General features: G+C 46.3%; 1 protein-coding gene across 5 annotated transcripts in view; it reads left to right on the forward strand.

The window, feature by feature from the left end:
• LOC138747670 (trafficking kinesin-binding protein 1-like) overlaps nucleotides 1-11,702 on the forward strand; it is a 62,573-nt gene extending 50,871 nt beyond the window's left edge. For all 5 annotated transcript variants that reach the window (XM_069907149.1, XM_069907151.1, XM_069907148.1 and 2 more), the window contains 3 exons: nucleotides 850-1,068; nucleotides 1,716-1,821; nucleotides 8,101-11,702. In XM_069907149.1, coding sequence (XP_069763250.1) covers nucleotides 850-1,068; nucleotides 1,716-1,821; nucleotides 8,101-8,806 — 1,031 coding nt within the window. In that variant the 3' untranslated portion in view covers nucleotides 8,807-11,702. The remainder of the gene's footprint in view (nucleotides 1-849; nucleotides 1,069-1,715; nucleotides 1,822-8,100) is intronic.
• The last annotated feature ends 3,196 nt before the right edge of the window (nucleotides 11,703-14,898 follow it).

The raw sequence follows: 14,898 nt of genomic DNA on the forward strand, positions 1-14,898 counted from the left end.
CTTGAAACTTTTTCTTTTTAGTCTAGCTTCTTTGCTTTTCTCCCTCCCGACTTTCTACTTCTCCACACCCCTCCCAGTCATGGAGAAGGGGATGTGGAGAGTTTCAGGATATTGGTCGGCTGAGTGAACGATCAGGGACCTGGAAGATGGAATATCATGTGGAAAACATGTGACCTTCTACTTTCCTGGGGTAAATGAAACTGTGAGAAATTGAAATCAGTCATTGTTCGGAGAGACCTGGTAGAGCTTGGACATGAAGCATTGAAAATTAATGACAGTTTCAGCAAGTGGTTAGAAAGGCAAATGCAGGAAACCTCCAATAACCTGGCCAATTATTGATTGAAATCCCAATAGTTCAGGCCTGGTTCCCATTGAACTCCATACATCCTTCTCCCTCGCTATCTCTCTGACTGCTGTGCAGGTAATTGTGCACCTGTTCATGTGGGCTTGAGAACAACAGACAACCTTCTGGAGAAACTCAACCAGTCGAGCAGCATTAGAGGGAGAAAAGGAATGGAACCCTTCATCAGGACTGAGTGTGCAGAGGGAAGAGATGGGAGATGGGAGGGTGCGCGCGTGTGTGTGTGTGTGTGTGTGTGTGTGTGTGTGTGTGTGTGTGTGTGTGTGTGTGTGTGTGTGGTGTGTGTGTGTGTGTGTGTGTGTGTGTGTGTGCGTGCGTGGGGACACCCCAGTCTAGCTGTTTCCATTAGTCTCCATCTATCTCATTCCTTCTGTTTCTCTGGGTCTCCCTGTCTCTGTCTCCATCCCTGTCTCCCCCACTCTGTACCTCCCCACCATCCTGGGATGGGACAGCGCATGCTGACTGATTCTCCTCCGTTGCTCTTGCAGGCTCAGCCACACTCCATCAGTGGAAGCAGCTTGCTCAGCCAAACCTGGGGGGGATATTGGAGCCACGGCCTGGGGTTCTCACCAAAGACTTTTGCCAGCTCAAAGCCGACGTGGGTGAGGTTTACAACCTGAACGATCTGGAGGAAGATGAAACAGACTTCACTTTATTCCAGCATCTGACAACACCTCTGCCTGAGCAACCCAAACCAGAGTTCAATGGTAAAGATACACGAGGGAAAAGGGCGATGATGCTACACCCCCATCCCCGTAACTCACCGACACTTCCCAAATCACGCATCCAGACATGGTTCAAACATCGGCTGACATTTTGTCACACCATGATGAAGGTGTTGCTTCACCAACCTCTCTAAGCTCTTCATTGTGTCATTCTGACGCACCCAATATCCCCATCATTTCTTGCCCCTCTTTTCCCCATCTCTCACTCCTTTCCCTCATTTCTCTCCCTCTGTCTGTACACCACTTTCTGCATTTCTGTGTTGTGACACCATTCTTTCAGTTTCACTGTCAGTCTGAAACGCCTTCTCCTTCTTTCCCTCTCTCCCCCTCTCCTCCCCTCCTCCTCCTCCACAACTCTTCTCCCAACACCTTTTACCCCCTCTCCCTCTCCATCTCCCCTCCCCTTCCCCCTCTGCCCTCTCCCCTCCCCTCCCTGCTTTCCATACCCCTCCCCCTCGCCCTCCCCCCTCCCCTACCACCCTCCCTCTCCCCTCTCCCCTTCCCACTCCTACTTGTGCTCCTCTTCCCCTTCTCCTCTTCTCTCCCCCTTATCCCCCCTCCACCCTTTCCTTCCCTCTTCCCCCTTGTTCCCATCTCCCCGGATCTGCACTGAACTCTCTTTGTTTCAGGTGTTCCATATCAATCGACCAACCGACTGCCTGATACACAGTCCACCTACACCATAACTACCTGCCGCATCATGCACCCCTCGGACGAGCTCTCCGTTACCATGAGGTAAGAGTCTGTGGTCAAGGGTCGGGATGAGAACTCAAGAGCAGATGATGATCACTCAGCCCCTCAATCCTACCCCACCTTTGAATATAACTATGGCCACCCTCTGCTGGCAACAACCCCCTTGTTTGTCAGATTCCTGTCACCCGCAATTCCACCTAGAATATACTCAGTGTTTCAGCTTCCTCCAGCCTTACGAGCAGTGAATTCCAGAGATTCACCACCCTCAGAGAAAAATCTGTTTTAAATAACACTTTGTTCATGACTCTCCCACTAGTGAAAACCTCCTGACATCTACCCCCCCCCCCCTTCAAGTCCCCTCAGGAATATGAATGTATGAGTTAGGTCATCTCTCCAGATCCAAGCTTCCCAGCCCCCCTTGCTGGGACGACCCCAGGGCTCAGCCCAATGGGTCCAGTGCCTCTGGAAGGGTGGGGCTGGAACAGTGGAGTGGGGTTTGGGAGGTGGAGAGAGGGCTGTTGATGTAGAAGAGATGGGAAAATGAGGTTTGGGATAATGGGAATGGAGATGATGGGGAGAGGGGAATGAGCAGGGAAATGGATATACAAGGGAGTGGAGTACAAGGGATACGCTCCTTGTATCCCTGCACTTATTTCCCTTCCCCTCACCCCATCCCTCTCTGTCAGTGTCACCTTTTCTACCCCTTCCTCCGACCCCTCAAACCCCGCTGAACCCTCCCTCCACACTTGTTGAACCCCTTCACCCTCTCCTGTGAGATTCTCTCACTGCTCCCCATCTGTAATCCCTGCTGCTCTCAAGCTCTACAATTTTACCTCCGTCTCCTTCCCTCCTCTCCACAGCTTTACTGACCTTCTCCCTCAGTCCTCCTCCTCTCTCCCACACCCTACTCCCATCTCCCTCCCTCAGAACAACCTCCACACATCGTCCCCCCCCCTTCCCCATCTCTGACCTCTTCCCTTACTCTCAGGTAGGGCCAGATTAAGGCCAACTGATGCCCTAAGCAGAGCCCAACACTGGTTCCACCTCGACCCTTCCATTGTCTAACTGACAAGACATTAAGACACAATAAGTGTGGAATGTGAAATGGGTCAGGCCAGACCCCACAACTATAGTAAATATAACATAAGGTTTTTTTTATTTATTGTGACGGCCCCTTAATTCAGCTGCTCCATGGTAAATCCAGTGCTGGAAAAAACTCTGATGTCCCTTTCCCTTGGTGCTCTAAGTACGTGCTTACTTTGCTTAATGGTTAATCCAGGCCTGCCCTCGGGGACGTGGAGCCACAGCCTGGAGCCAGCCTTGCCGATTGACCCAGAATTTGCTAACCATTCTGTTGTCTTTCTCCAAAATTCAGGGACAAGGCGGTGGTACAGGGGTTTGCTGAAAGTTTAAGGAGTATTGCCCCTTGAAGTAAGAGCTGAATGTTGAGTGTTGGCACCCCCACCTCTGTAGATTGCCTGCCCCTGTGTAGAGCACCAGCCTCTTCTGTAGAACCACTGCCCTACCTCATTCGACCTGCAGCCTGCGAATCAGTCCATCAGCTTTAACCAAGATCTACAAGATCCGGACAAATCTCTTTCCATTAATACCCCATGGTTGAGTTTTCACTCCTTTTTGTCAAGAGTTAATTGTATTTCCAGACAGATCATTCCAGAAAAATTCCCTCTGCTTCTCTTGCTGTTCCCCTTCTCTCGACTCACCCACCTCCATACCTCTAATTAACACAGACAAACTCAAAAACTGTGGATGGTGGGATTCTCAATTCAAATGTTAAATCTACACATACAGCATGATAACAGGCCCTTTCGGCCCACAAGCCCGTGCCGCCCAATTACACTCGATTGGCCTACAACCCCTGGGAAGTTTTGAAGAGTGGGAGGAAATCGGAGTCCCCGGAGGAAACCCACACAGGCAGTGTGGGATTTGAACTCCGGTCGCCGGCTCTGTTTACAGCTTTGTGCTCACCAGTTCACTAACTGTGCAACCCTTTTTTGAGCAAACAAAGAGGAGGAGGAGGAACTTGCAGGACAGGCAGCATCAATGAAGGGAAACGCAAAAGTCTGCAGATGCTGTGATTGTAGTAAGAACTCAGCAGGTCAGAGGTAAAAATATGTAACTGACATTTCAGGCCTGAGCTCCTCCAGCATTTCTGTGTTTTCACAGAATCCGTGGAGAGAAATGGTTAGTCAAGGTTTTGGATTTTGAAGCTGTGGTGAACCGCTGATTCCTGATTTCCTGATTACTTGGCTCTGCCCTGTCCTGTGGCTGTTCCTGCCACCCCCTCCCTCTTTTGACCTTGTATAAAGCCTCCAACATCCTGACCCTTCCCCAGTAGGAAGGTCAGCAACTCGGTCTCAACCTCTCGAGTTATTTACTGCGCGTCAGAAGCCTCCAATAACTCTTCACATGAGCACTTTTGCTTTCTCAGGACTGAGCTACTCTCTTTGCAAGGCCTGCTCGGAGTTGAAGGCAGTTCTGTCAGAGCAAAAAAAAAAGAGGGGCAGGAGGAGATCAGTGGGTCAGGCAGCACCTATGGAGACAACGGCAGAGGCGCCATTTTGGATCTCGACCTGAAATGTCAGCTACGCCTTTGCCTCCACGGATATTGCCCGCCTCCACTAAGTTCCTCCAGCAGCTTGTTCTGCTCCAGATTCGAGCATCTGCAGCCCTTTCTGTCTCCACTGCTGTAGTTAGGCTCAAGCTTTGAAGTCTGTCCATATTCTTGCTCCACTTCACTATCCCTGATATCAGATTTATTGTCAGACTACGTACATGGTGTCACGTACAACCCTGAGATTCTTTTTCCTTCAGGTGAGGCAGAATTACCACTTATTAGTAGTGCAAAAAACTGTACTCAAAGTACACATGTAAAGAAATAAAGAAATGTAAACAAACTGACTGTGCAATACAGAGAAAAAAAAAGTGCAAAGTAAGACTCCTTAAATGAGTTCCTGATTGAGTTTGTTGTTGAGGAGTCTGATGGTGGAGGGGCAGCAGCTGTTCCTGAACCTGGTGGTGCGAGTCTTGTGGCACCTACACCTCTTTCCTGATAGCAGCAGCGAGAACAGGGTGTGTGCTGGGTGGTCAGGATCCTTGATTTGGGCTGCTCTCCGATGGCAGCGTTCCCTGTAGATGTTGTCAGTAGTGAGGAGGGTTTTGCCTGTGATGTCCTGGATGGTGTCCATTATGCTCAAGGTTATTGGTGACCCTGTACCAGACCGTGATGTAACTCCCTCCCACTGGGAGCTGCTGAGGGATGAAAGGTCAAACTGAAACATCTTGTTGATTTTTGGCCCAGCTCACCATTCCACCCCAAACAATTGGCTCATTGACTTAATTCGACAGAAGTAATGACCTGCATTCCTTTTCTGACCACAGGACTCCCTAAAATACTTTAAAGCTGATTAGTTACTTTAGACAAATAATTAGCAATGTACTACAGAAAGCACAGCAAGTAATTTATTGATCATCTTCCCCAGAGGTAAGGAGATAACACATCAGTTGAAAGTGAAAGTTCTGAGCATTAAATTATACTATAAAACTGGTTTAGAATGGGAAGCAGAATGATGTCCACTTTGCTCATTGTTAAACAATAGGAGGGCCCGGGGGGACCATTCCCTGCCAACAATTGACGGCTCTACCATTGAGATCGTTAAGAGTATCAAGTTCCTTGGAGTGCACTTACCAGAGAATCTCACCTGGTCCATTAACACCAGCTCCATAGCCAAGAAAGCCCAGCAGCGCCTCTACTTCCTGTGAAGGCTGAGGAAAGTTAATCTCCCACACCCTCCATCCTCACTACATTCCACAGAGGATGTATCGAGAACATCCTGAGCAATTGCATCACCCCCTGGTTTGGAAGCTGTACCTCCTTGGACCGCAAGACCCTGCAGAGGAGAGTGAGGTCAGTGGAGAAGATCATTGGGGCCTCTCTTCCTACCGTGATGGACATCTATAATGCACGATGCAGGCAGAAAGCAATAAACATTGTGAAGGACTCCTCATGTAAACTGTTCTCCCTTCCACCATCTGGAAAGAGGTACCACAGCACTCGGGCCCACACATCCAGATTGGGCAACAGCTTTTTCCCCCAAGCCATCAGGCTCCTCAATCCCTAAGACATTTGTGCACTAGTATATCATGGATTTTTATTGTATTGTGTTTAAATATTTAACTCCTATTTATGTAAATCTGCTCCATGGTCCTGAAGGAAAACTCGTCCTTACTGTACATTGAATTAGCAGTTATGGTATGAATGATGAATGAAGGTAACTTGAACCTTGAGTGTTCTATCCTCACCCTAGCTCATGGACCAATGTCTCTTCATGTTGCACTGATGACGATCTGTACCAGGGTGGCTGATTCTCAGGCTGCATGCTTATTACTGTCAGCCTTCTCAGCCTTTCACAGCCTTTCCCAACCTTGCCCTGATCAAAATGCCATCCAGCATTGCTTCAATCCAATTATACTGCAGTTACACAGCAAACCTCCTGTGTAGCCTGATCACCGGTATGCAGTTTGATCAACTAATGCCCCCAACTTTCCCACTCTTGCTCAGTTGATGGAATTTAGTTACTGAACTAACCTATTGAGATGAACGCCACTGGGAAATGAAAACTAACCATGCATCTTGTGTCAGCCAATGCACCTTGAGGTGTTTAGGGTTAAATGTGTTATACGGGGAAAGTGAATAGGACTGGCTTGGAGTTGATTGGATGAGCTGGATGTGTAGCCATGCATCATGGATAAAAGGGTGTCTGTCCTTTGCAATGAAATTGATTGCCCAAATTTGTGGTTTGATTATAAACACTAATTTTTTGTTGAGCTGGACTGGGGTTGGTCTGTTCATTTGGTAAAACATGAATGTCTGTAGACACTGCAATTGAAGTAAAAACACAAAGCTGGAGAAACTCAGCTGGTCAAAACAGTGTCCTTTATAGAGCAAAGATAAAGTTAAAGAAACCAACGTTTCAGGTTTGAGCCCTTCATCAGGCCCTTCATCCTTGAGCCCTTGACAAAGGACTAAGCCCGAAATGTTGGTTATATATCTTTATCTTTGCTCCATAAAATTTATTGTTTGATCTGCTGAGTTTCTCCAGCATTGTTTTTTTTAAACTTTGGTTTGTTTAATTAATCAATTTTGGATCAATTTGCAATAGTAATTGATCATTACCATGGAAACCAATTACATCAGATTTGGGTGAAGTGGATTGGACTGGGTGCATCTGTGTCAGTGGAGTGTGAGGACTAGGAACTATAACAGCGGTAGACATGATTGAGTTCTGCAGTGTGGAACAGGCCCTTCAGCCCATTAATTCTGTGCTGACCATCAAAGACCTAGTTACATTCATTAATTCCATTTTATTTCCCCTCATAGTTCATATTCGGTACTCATCTACACGCTAAAAGCTCTTTACACTGACCAATTAAACTGGCAACCGCAGCCTTTTGGAGGTGGGAGAAAGCCAGAACCTCTCAGTGGAAACCTATTGTAAACTCCACGGACAGTGCTGGAGATCACGATTGAGCTCGAGTAGAGCTCCTGCCTCTGGTGACCCAGATTCAATCCCGTATTCTCTGTGAGGAGTTCACCTGCTCCTCCTATGCTCTTGTTTCCTCCCATATCCCAAGATCAGGCAGGTCGGCGGAATTAGCTGCTGTGAATTGCCCCTCGTGGTTAGATGAGCAGTAGAATCTGGGGTCGGGGAGGAGTGGGGTTTGATGGCATCTGTATGTGGCAGAGAAATAAAACATGGCATTAATATAGGATTAGTCGCTACTCACTGAGTCAGTTTGACAACCATGGTGCCTGATCTTTTAACCCATAGAACACTACAGCACAGATAAAGGGCCTTTGGCCCATCTAGCCTGTGCCGAAATATTACTTGTCCTGAAGTTTCTACTTTAAATCAGGAGCCAGACTGATACTTTAAACCAGCCATTCTCAACCTTTTTTCACCTATGCCCCCACCCCTCTTAGGACTCCTCTCAAAGTTTATGGGCCCCCTTCCCTGTGAAGTAGGCAAGTTTTGGTTTCTTCACTACATCTCTCCTACCAGCTACATCAAAATATTTATGTTATGTGGGGTGAAAAGAAAACAAGGTTTTTACTTAAATATGCTGTGCCTCCAGGATGGCCTTAAGACCCCTGTTGAGAATGACTGCTTTAAACTGTTTTGCCTTTTATTGGCTAAAGGTGCCTGTTGATATCAGGCACTGACCTAGCCTTTGTCCAATTGTGCCAAGGTCGATTTTACTGTCAGATTCATTTGAATATTCTTTCCCCTTTTTCTCTTCCAGTCTTCACCACACACCAAAACCATCATGTGGAAGTTTTAGAAAATTGAGGCCCACTTCATCTGATGGGAACTTAGAGAGGCTGCATCCCATATCATCCTCTGGTCACTTCAGTAAGTTTCGGCCGATTCCATCCAGTGGCAACACAATGAAGTCCAACACCTTGGGGACCACGGCGTCCAGCACCAGCTTCGAGGAGCTGAAAACAGCCCACAGCTCGAACCGCCGCAGGCGATGCATGTCTGAGTCAGCCACTAACCTGAGGGAACACACAACCACAATGAGCACCTCCTTTGGGCTGGTCACACTGTTAAAGGAGCATGGTATATCCGCTGCAATGTACAACCTGATTAGTGGTGCTGGTTCGGATGCTCTCAATAAACACCAGGATTCCACAGAGACCTTGCCTGATTGTCAGAATCTAGGACTGCAGATGAACTGCCCCCCTTCATATCCATCTGAACAGAAGTACACTCACCCACCCGATCGATACTTCCTCACCTCCAGCCTGGCCAGATCCATGTTGAACAGGGTGGGTCCCAGGGAAGACAGAGGAAGCCTGTTCGACCACGGCAGTGAAAGGAACATTTTCAGTTTCAATCTTGTGGAGAAGTTGAAGCGCCTTGGGTTGGATCAGGTGGTGGCCTGGGGTCGGGTCGACCCAGAGAACAAGAGGTTGGCACAACCCCCTCCAACACCCAGCACATGAGCAACGGCACCAAGAAGACTTTCCATAATACAATGGCAGATTCTCCAGCAGGAAGCTGCCCCAGCGGTGTGTGTTAATGATCCCCCTCCACCTGAACTGTATTTACAGAAAAGCTGGCCAGGAGCGGTCATATTGTTGCACACTTCTCACCATCCAGGTGAAAACCATTCCACTCCATTTCAAGTTTCTGTGCTTAAGCAAACTGCTAATATTAAATCCAAGAGAAAGTAATCTGCTCAATGTTAAATTATAGTCAGAAATAACAGGAATGAAGTGAGAATTATTGCATCAAGGCAACTGGTGTGTGTAACATGTTTAAAAAAGAGCTGATGGGATGGGCTGCTATGGTGCAGTAAGTATTCAGCAGGAAACCTGCAGATATCTCCTCTCCAACCTGCTTACTGTCCTTCCCCCTACCAGTCCAATCCTTCTGTTGTCCTCTGTGGGGATCTCTACTGGATAGGTGTTCCAGGCTTTTTATTCTTTTATGTTTTATTCAGAGATTCTGGAGAGGAGACGAAGATTTAAGGGCGTTGATATCATTTGAATTTGGGTCTTTTCCCTCTGAGCCTGTGTCTGAGTGAGCAGCTGTGGAACTGAACTGCTTACCATCAGTAGGAGAGACGTGCAAAGTCTGTTCCTCAATCTGGGCAGTTGCAGAATGAGGAGAATTTTGCTGAAGTAAAAATGTTCTGTTTTTTTTCTCAGCCCAAATTTACCAAATTCTGTAAATGCTATCCCACTCCCTCCCTGTTCCTTCAACCATTTTTCCACTCTACTTGGTAACAAATAGTTGTGAGGTGGGGGGGAGTGCATTCGTTTGTGTTCATGTAAGAGTGTGTGTGTGTCTGTATAAGCATGTGTGAGAGAGATCGTCTGAAGGCTCCTCAGTGTTGGGACAATGCTCTTTTCTGAGTTTCCCACTGGTCTGTGGAGTGCATTGCTACTTCAGAGAGGAAGTTGGGCCAGCTGCCACAACAGGGTCAGTGTTGAATGGAACATTCTGCCAGCGTGCAGGGCCACAACAGGGTCAGTGTTGAATGGAACATTCTGCCAGCGTGCAGACTTATCACTTCTTAATGAACTACAACACTGTATGATTCATGACAGAATGTTTTGATGCTTCTTTTGCAGTTCTGGTGGTTGTAACATTTTGAGCAACTGATCCTCTGGAGAATGCCTTAATGTTTCTCTGCTAATGTTATGTTGATAAATGTTAACCCTTCACGTGCTGCTTGACTGTTCCAAGAGGTTTGAGAATATAGAAATCTACAAATCATAGCTCTCATGTATGCATTGAACTGTGGAAAGAATTAGAACATAGAACATTACAACACTGTACAGGCCCTTCAGCCTTCAATGTTGTGCTGACCTACTCAACCATCTACGAGGGGTAGCCAACCTTTTAATTTTTAATTTAGACATACAGCATGGTAACAGGCCATTTTGGCCCATGAGTCCATCCCGCCCAATTAACCTACATTGCTGGCCAAACTAGCCTGTTACTGTACTGTATGACTAAATTAAAAATTAAAAGGTTGGCCACCCCTGATCTAAACGTTCCTACCTCAGTCCCATAACCCTACATTTTTCTTGCACCCAGGTACCTATCTAAAAGTCTCTCAAATGTTCCTATTGTACCAGCCTCCACCACCACCCCTGGCAATGCAATCCAAGTGCCCACTACTCTCTGTTTAAAGAAAAACCTACCCCTGACACCTCTAAACTTTCCTCCCCTCACCTTGTACAGATATCCTCTGGTGTTTGCTGATGTTGCTCAGGGAAAAGGGTACTTGCTATGCACATATTATTGTAGACTTTGATGAGGTCACCTCTCATCCTTCTTTGATGCAGAGAGAAAAGCCCCAGCTGTATCAACCTTGCCCCCTTCATTCTCCAATCCAGGCAGCCTCCTTGTAAAGTGAAGAATGAAGCATGAGTGCAAAGGCAAGAATGCTGGGGTCGGGAGTTCTGAGGTCAGGGATGCTGGTTGCTTGGGATGTTTGGGTACGGTCATTTAGAATCCCCTTATCTTAAAAAAAACTTTCAATTTCAGTTCTGCAGTTTTACATCCTGCCCACCTCCCGTTTCCCTCCACCCCCTGCCACCCAAGTACCACTGGCTTGCAGGCTTTGGGGAGAGAGCTCCAGAATTCCCCTGACAGCCATGTGTGAAAATGGTGCCTAGTGCCTCCAGTATTGTCAGGAAGAGGCTGGATTCTTCACCCAGCAGGGAATAGAACTACATCTGGGCGTTATCTGGTAGATTTTCCTGGTTCTTGAATTCCCAAAGTTGCTCCCATCATTTTTTTTTGAGAGCTGCAAGAAGTGTGGAGAGGTTCAGATCAGATTTCAAATTTATTGTCAGAGTACATACAAGACATAACGTACAACCTTGAGATTCATTTTCCTGTGGGCGAGGCTATCCTTCTGACAAGTACCCCTTGGTAAGAGCTGCTTCCTTAACTTTTTGTGTTCTATGCCCTGCATCTGAATTCCACTGACTGCTCCACAGAAGGAACACCCTTTGATGTAGTCCTCTATTCTACCTTAGGCCAGTACAGGTCCAAGTTCCCTGATCTATATTCATTAGAAGGTCTGTCAAATCCAGGAGTGCAACGTGCAGAATAAGCACAATTCTTTAAACGAATGCTTTACCCACACAGTCTTAACTTGTGTATGTGCAGTTTTAGTGCAACAGGGTAGTGAATTTCAGGGAATGGCAGCTGTGTGAAAGTCCATCATAGTTGGACTTGTTGATAGGATAAATTGCTTCCTGGGATTAGTTGATTGTTCTGTGGAATGTGGAACTTGGGATGTGTGTCTGTTTTATCAAAAAGAATTCAATCCTGTAAAAATTTGTAATTTTTTAATTAATAAAGGAATGAAGAAACAGGTGTCAGGGTGCACTGCAGATCATGTTGCTTGAAGGACGGGTTAATAATCCAGAGGTTTATACTGGATGACTTAAATTCACTTAAATGTCTGGAATTAATGTGGATAGCTGCAAAAATCTTTCGGTTCACTAATGCAACAGAAATGTATTTGCCTCTTGCCTGTCTGTGTTTTAACTCACCTAGATACCAGATGCATCAGTCCCAGCCCTGTCCCTCTTGCAACATCCTCCCACTAACTTCTTTAGACTAGTCTAAATGGGAAGAGATATTCACAGCCCATTAAATTGTTCTATGTGTCCCTACTGCATGGAAGGAAGCCATTCTGCTTCCTGCCAATTGGCTCTCAGAGCATTCTCATCCGTCCCACTTCCCACTCATTTCTGTATAACCCCTTCTATCTCACTTTCTCGTTCTCCTATCACCACATAGACAACGGGGCAATTATCCACCAAACCACAGCACTGATGCAGGAGAAATGTCCAGAGAAAGGGCACCCAGTCACAGGGAGAAGGTAGAACCTCCATCCGGACAGGACCTGAGATCAGGATCAGATCACTGGATCTGTGAGACAGCAGCACTAACCTGTTGCTCCATTGTGCCGCCCTCAAGATGCCCTCGACTGATGTCCACTCTCCCTCGTCACAATCCTTAAGTATTGCCCAGACCCACCAGAGGTGATACACAGGGAAAAGTGCACGAGCCAGTAAACCTCCTCCAGTCCACCTCAAGGAGAAGAATCACCTACTCTGTTTTGAACTGCGTCCGTACACAATGTACTCTGGGTGGGAACTTCAGAGTCCATCCCCAGACTGCAGCTGGAAGTGATTGCACCAACACTAGGGATAAACATTCTCTGCCTTGTCCTTACCATTCTTCCTGTGGCACAATGTACACACAAACACAGGGAGCCAGCTCCTGCATTCACACGCCATTGGAGAAATGATTGTCCCCTTTCATTGGTGGGTACTTCAAGGACAGTAAAGGTGGCAGGGTTAGCATAGTGCAATGCTGATACAGATCAGCGACCCAGGTTCAAATCCGGTGATCTCTGCAAGGAGTTTGTATGTTTTCTCCTTGTCTGCATGGGTTTCCTCCAGGTGCTCTGGTTTTCTTCACCCTTCAAAAATGTACAGGGGATGTAATTGGGGGTAATTGGGTAGCATGGGCTCATGGATCGGAAGGGCCTGTTACTGTGCTGTATGTATAAATTTAAATTTGTACTTACAGAATTTGTGTGTGTGTGTGTGTGTGTGTGTGTGTGTGTGTGTGTGGTGATGAACTGTGGGAGTGGAAGTGTGGTGGTGACAAATTAGATTTTAAATCCTTGATTGGAGTCATTCAACATGAAACAGTCCTTTTGACCATCTTGTCCTTGCTGACTAAGTTGGCATTCTAGATTGGTCCCATTTGTCAGGAATCAATAGATTCTGGCATGATCCTGGAGGACTAGAAAATTGCAAAATGTCACCCAACTATTCAAGAAGAGAGGGAGGCAGCAGAAAGGAAATTATAGACCAGTTAGCCTGAGATCAGTGGTTGAGAAGATGTTGGAGTCAATTGTCAAGGGTGAGGTTCCAGAGATCTTGGAGGCACATGTCAAGATAGGCCAAAACCAGCATGGTTTCCTTAAGGGAAAATCTTGCTTGACAAACCTATTGGAATTCTTTAAAGAAGTGACAGTCTAGATAAAGGAGATGGATTTGGAATTTTGGTTGTGTATTTGGATTTTCAGAAGGCCTTTGACAATGAACCAGACATGAGGCTGCTTAACAAGACAGGAAACATATTAGCACAGGTAGAGTATTGGCCAATTGGCAGGAAGCAGAACCAGAATTCAGGGATTATATTCTGATTGGGTACCAGTTGCTAGTGGTGTTTCACAGGGGTCCGTGTTGGGGAAGCTTCTTTTTATGTTGTATATTGATGATTTAGATTATAGAATGAATGGCTTTGTGGGCAAGTTTGCAGATGATATGAAGGTAGGTGGAGGAGCAGGTAGGATTGAGGAAACTGAGGCTGCAGAAGGTCTTTGATCAATGAGGAGTGTAGGCAAATGAAATACAATGTTGGAAAGTGTGTGGTCATGCACTCTGGTAGAAATAAAAGGGCAGATTGTTTTCTAAACGGGGAGAAAATTGAAAATTCCCAGATGCAAAGGAACTTGGGAGTTCACATGCAGGTTAACTGGATGAGACAAACTTACATGTTGAGTCGGTGGTGAAGAAGGCAAATGCAGTGCTGGCAATCATTTCAAGAGGAATCGAATATAAGAACAGGGGTGTGATGTTGAGGTTTTATAAAGCACTGATGAGACCTCATGGAGTACTGTGAGCAGATTTGGGCTCCTCATTAAAGAAAAAAATGTGCTGACGTTGGAGAGGATTCAGGGGAGGTTCTCAAAGATGATTTTAGGATTAAAAGGGTTATATGAGAAGCCTTTGACAGCTCTTGGCATGTGCTCATTGGAGTTTAGGAGAAATTCAAATGTTGAAAGGCATGGACAGAGATGTAGAAAGGTTGTTTCTCATGGTGGGAGAGTCTAGGACAAAAAGGTACAACAGGATTGAAGGGTGTCTGCTTGGAACAAAAATGTGGAGGTAGATCAATGGAATTTGTTGCCACAGGCAGTTGTAGAGGTCAGCTCAGAGGGTGTATATAAGGCAGAGATTGATAGGTTATTGATTAACCAGAGCTTCAAAAGTTATGGGAGAAGGCCGGGCAGTGGGGCTGTGGTGAAATGGAACAGCTTACAATTAAATGACAGAGCAGACTCAAAGGGCTGAGTAGCCTGTTTCTGCTCTAATGACTTCTGTCTTATGATCTGCATTTGGCCATATATTTCTGAACCCTTCCTATCCGTCATTCTATCTAAAAGCCATTTGAACATCATAATTGCCCCCACTTCTACCATTTTCTCTGGCAGCTTGTTCAGAATATGGACCATCGTGCAGTGAAAAAGGTTTCCTCTCGGGTCTCCCTTTCACCTTAAATGTCTGCCCTCTAATTCTTCAATCATCTACCATAGGAAAGTGTCTGTGAGCATTCACTTTATCCACACCCCTCAGGATGTTATAAACTTCTAGGTTTACCCCTCAGCCTCCTTTGTTCCAGGGGAAGAAGAACCCAGTGTGACTTCAACCCCACCTTTCCTCGCTGCTCACAAGCAATCAATTATTCTGTTTCCAAATTCTCCCCT

Source organism: Narcine bancroftii, chromosome 12 (assembly GCF_036971445.1).
Source record: "Narcine bancroftii isolate sNarBan1 chromosome 12, sNarBan1.hap1, whole genome shotgun sequence".
In the NCBI taxonomy this organism is placed as follows: domain Eukaryota; kingdom Metazoa; phylum Chordata; class Chondrichthyes; order Torpediniformes; family Narcinidae; genus Narcine; species Narcine bancroftii.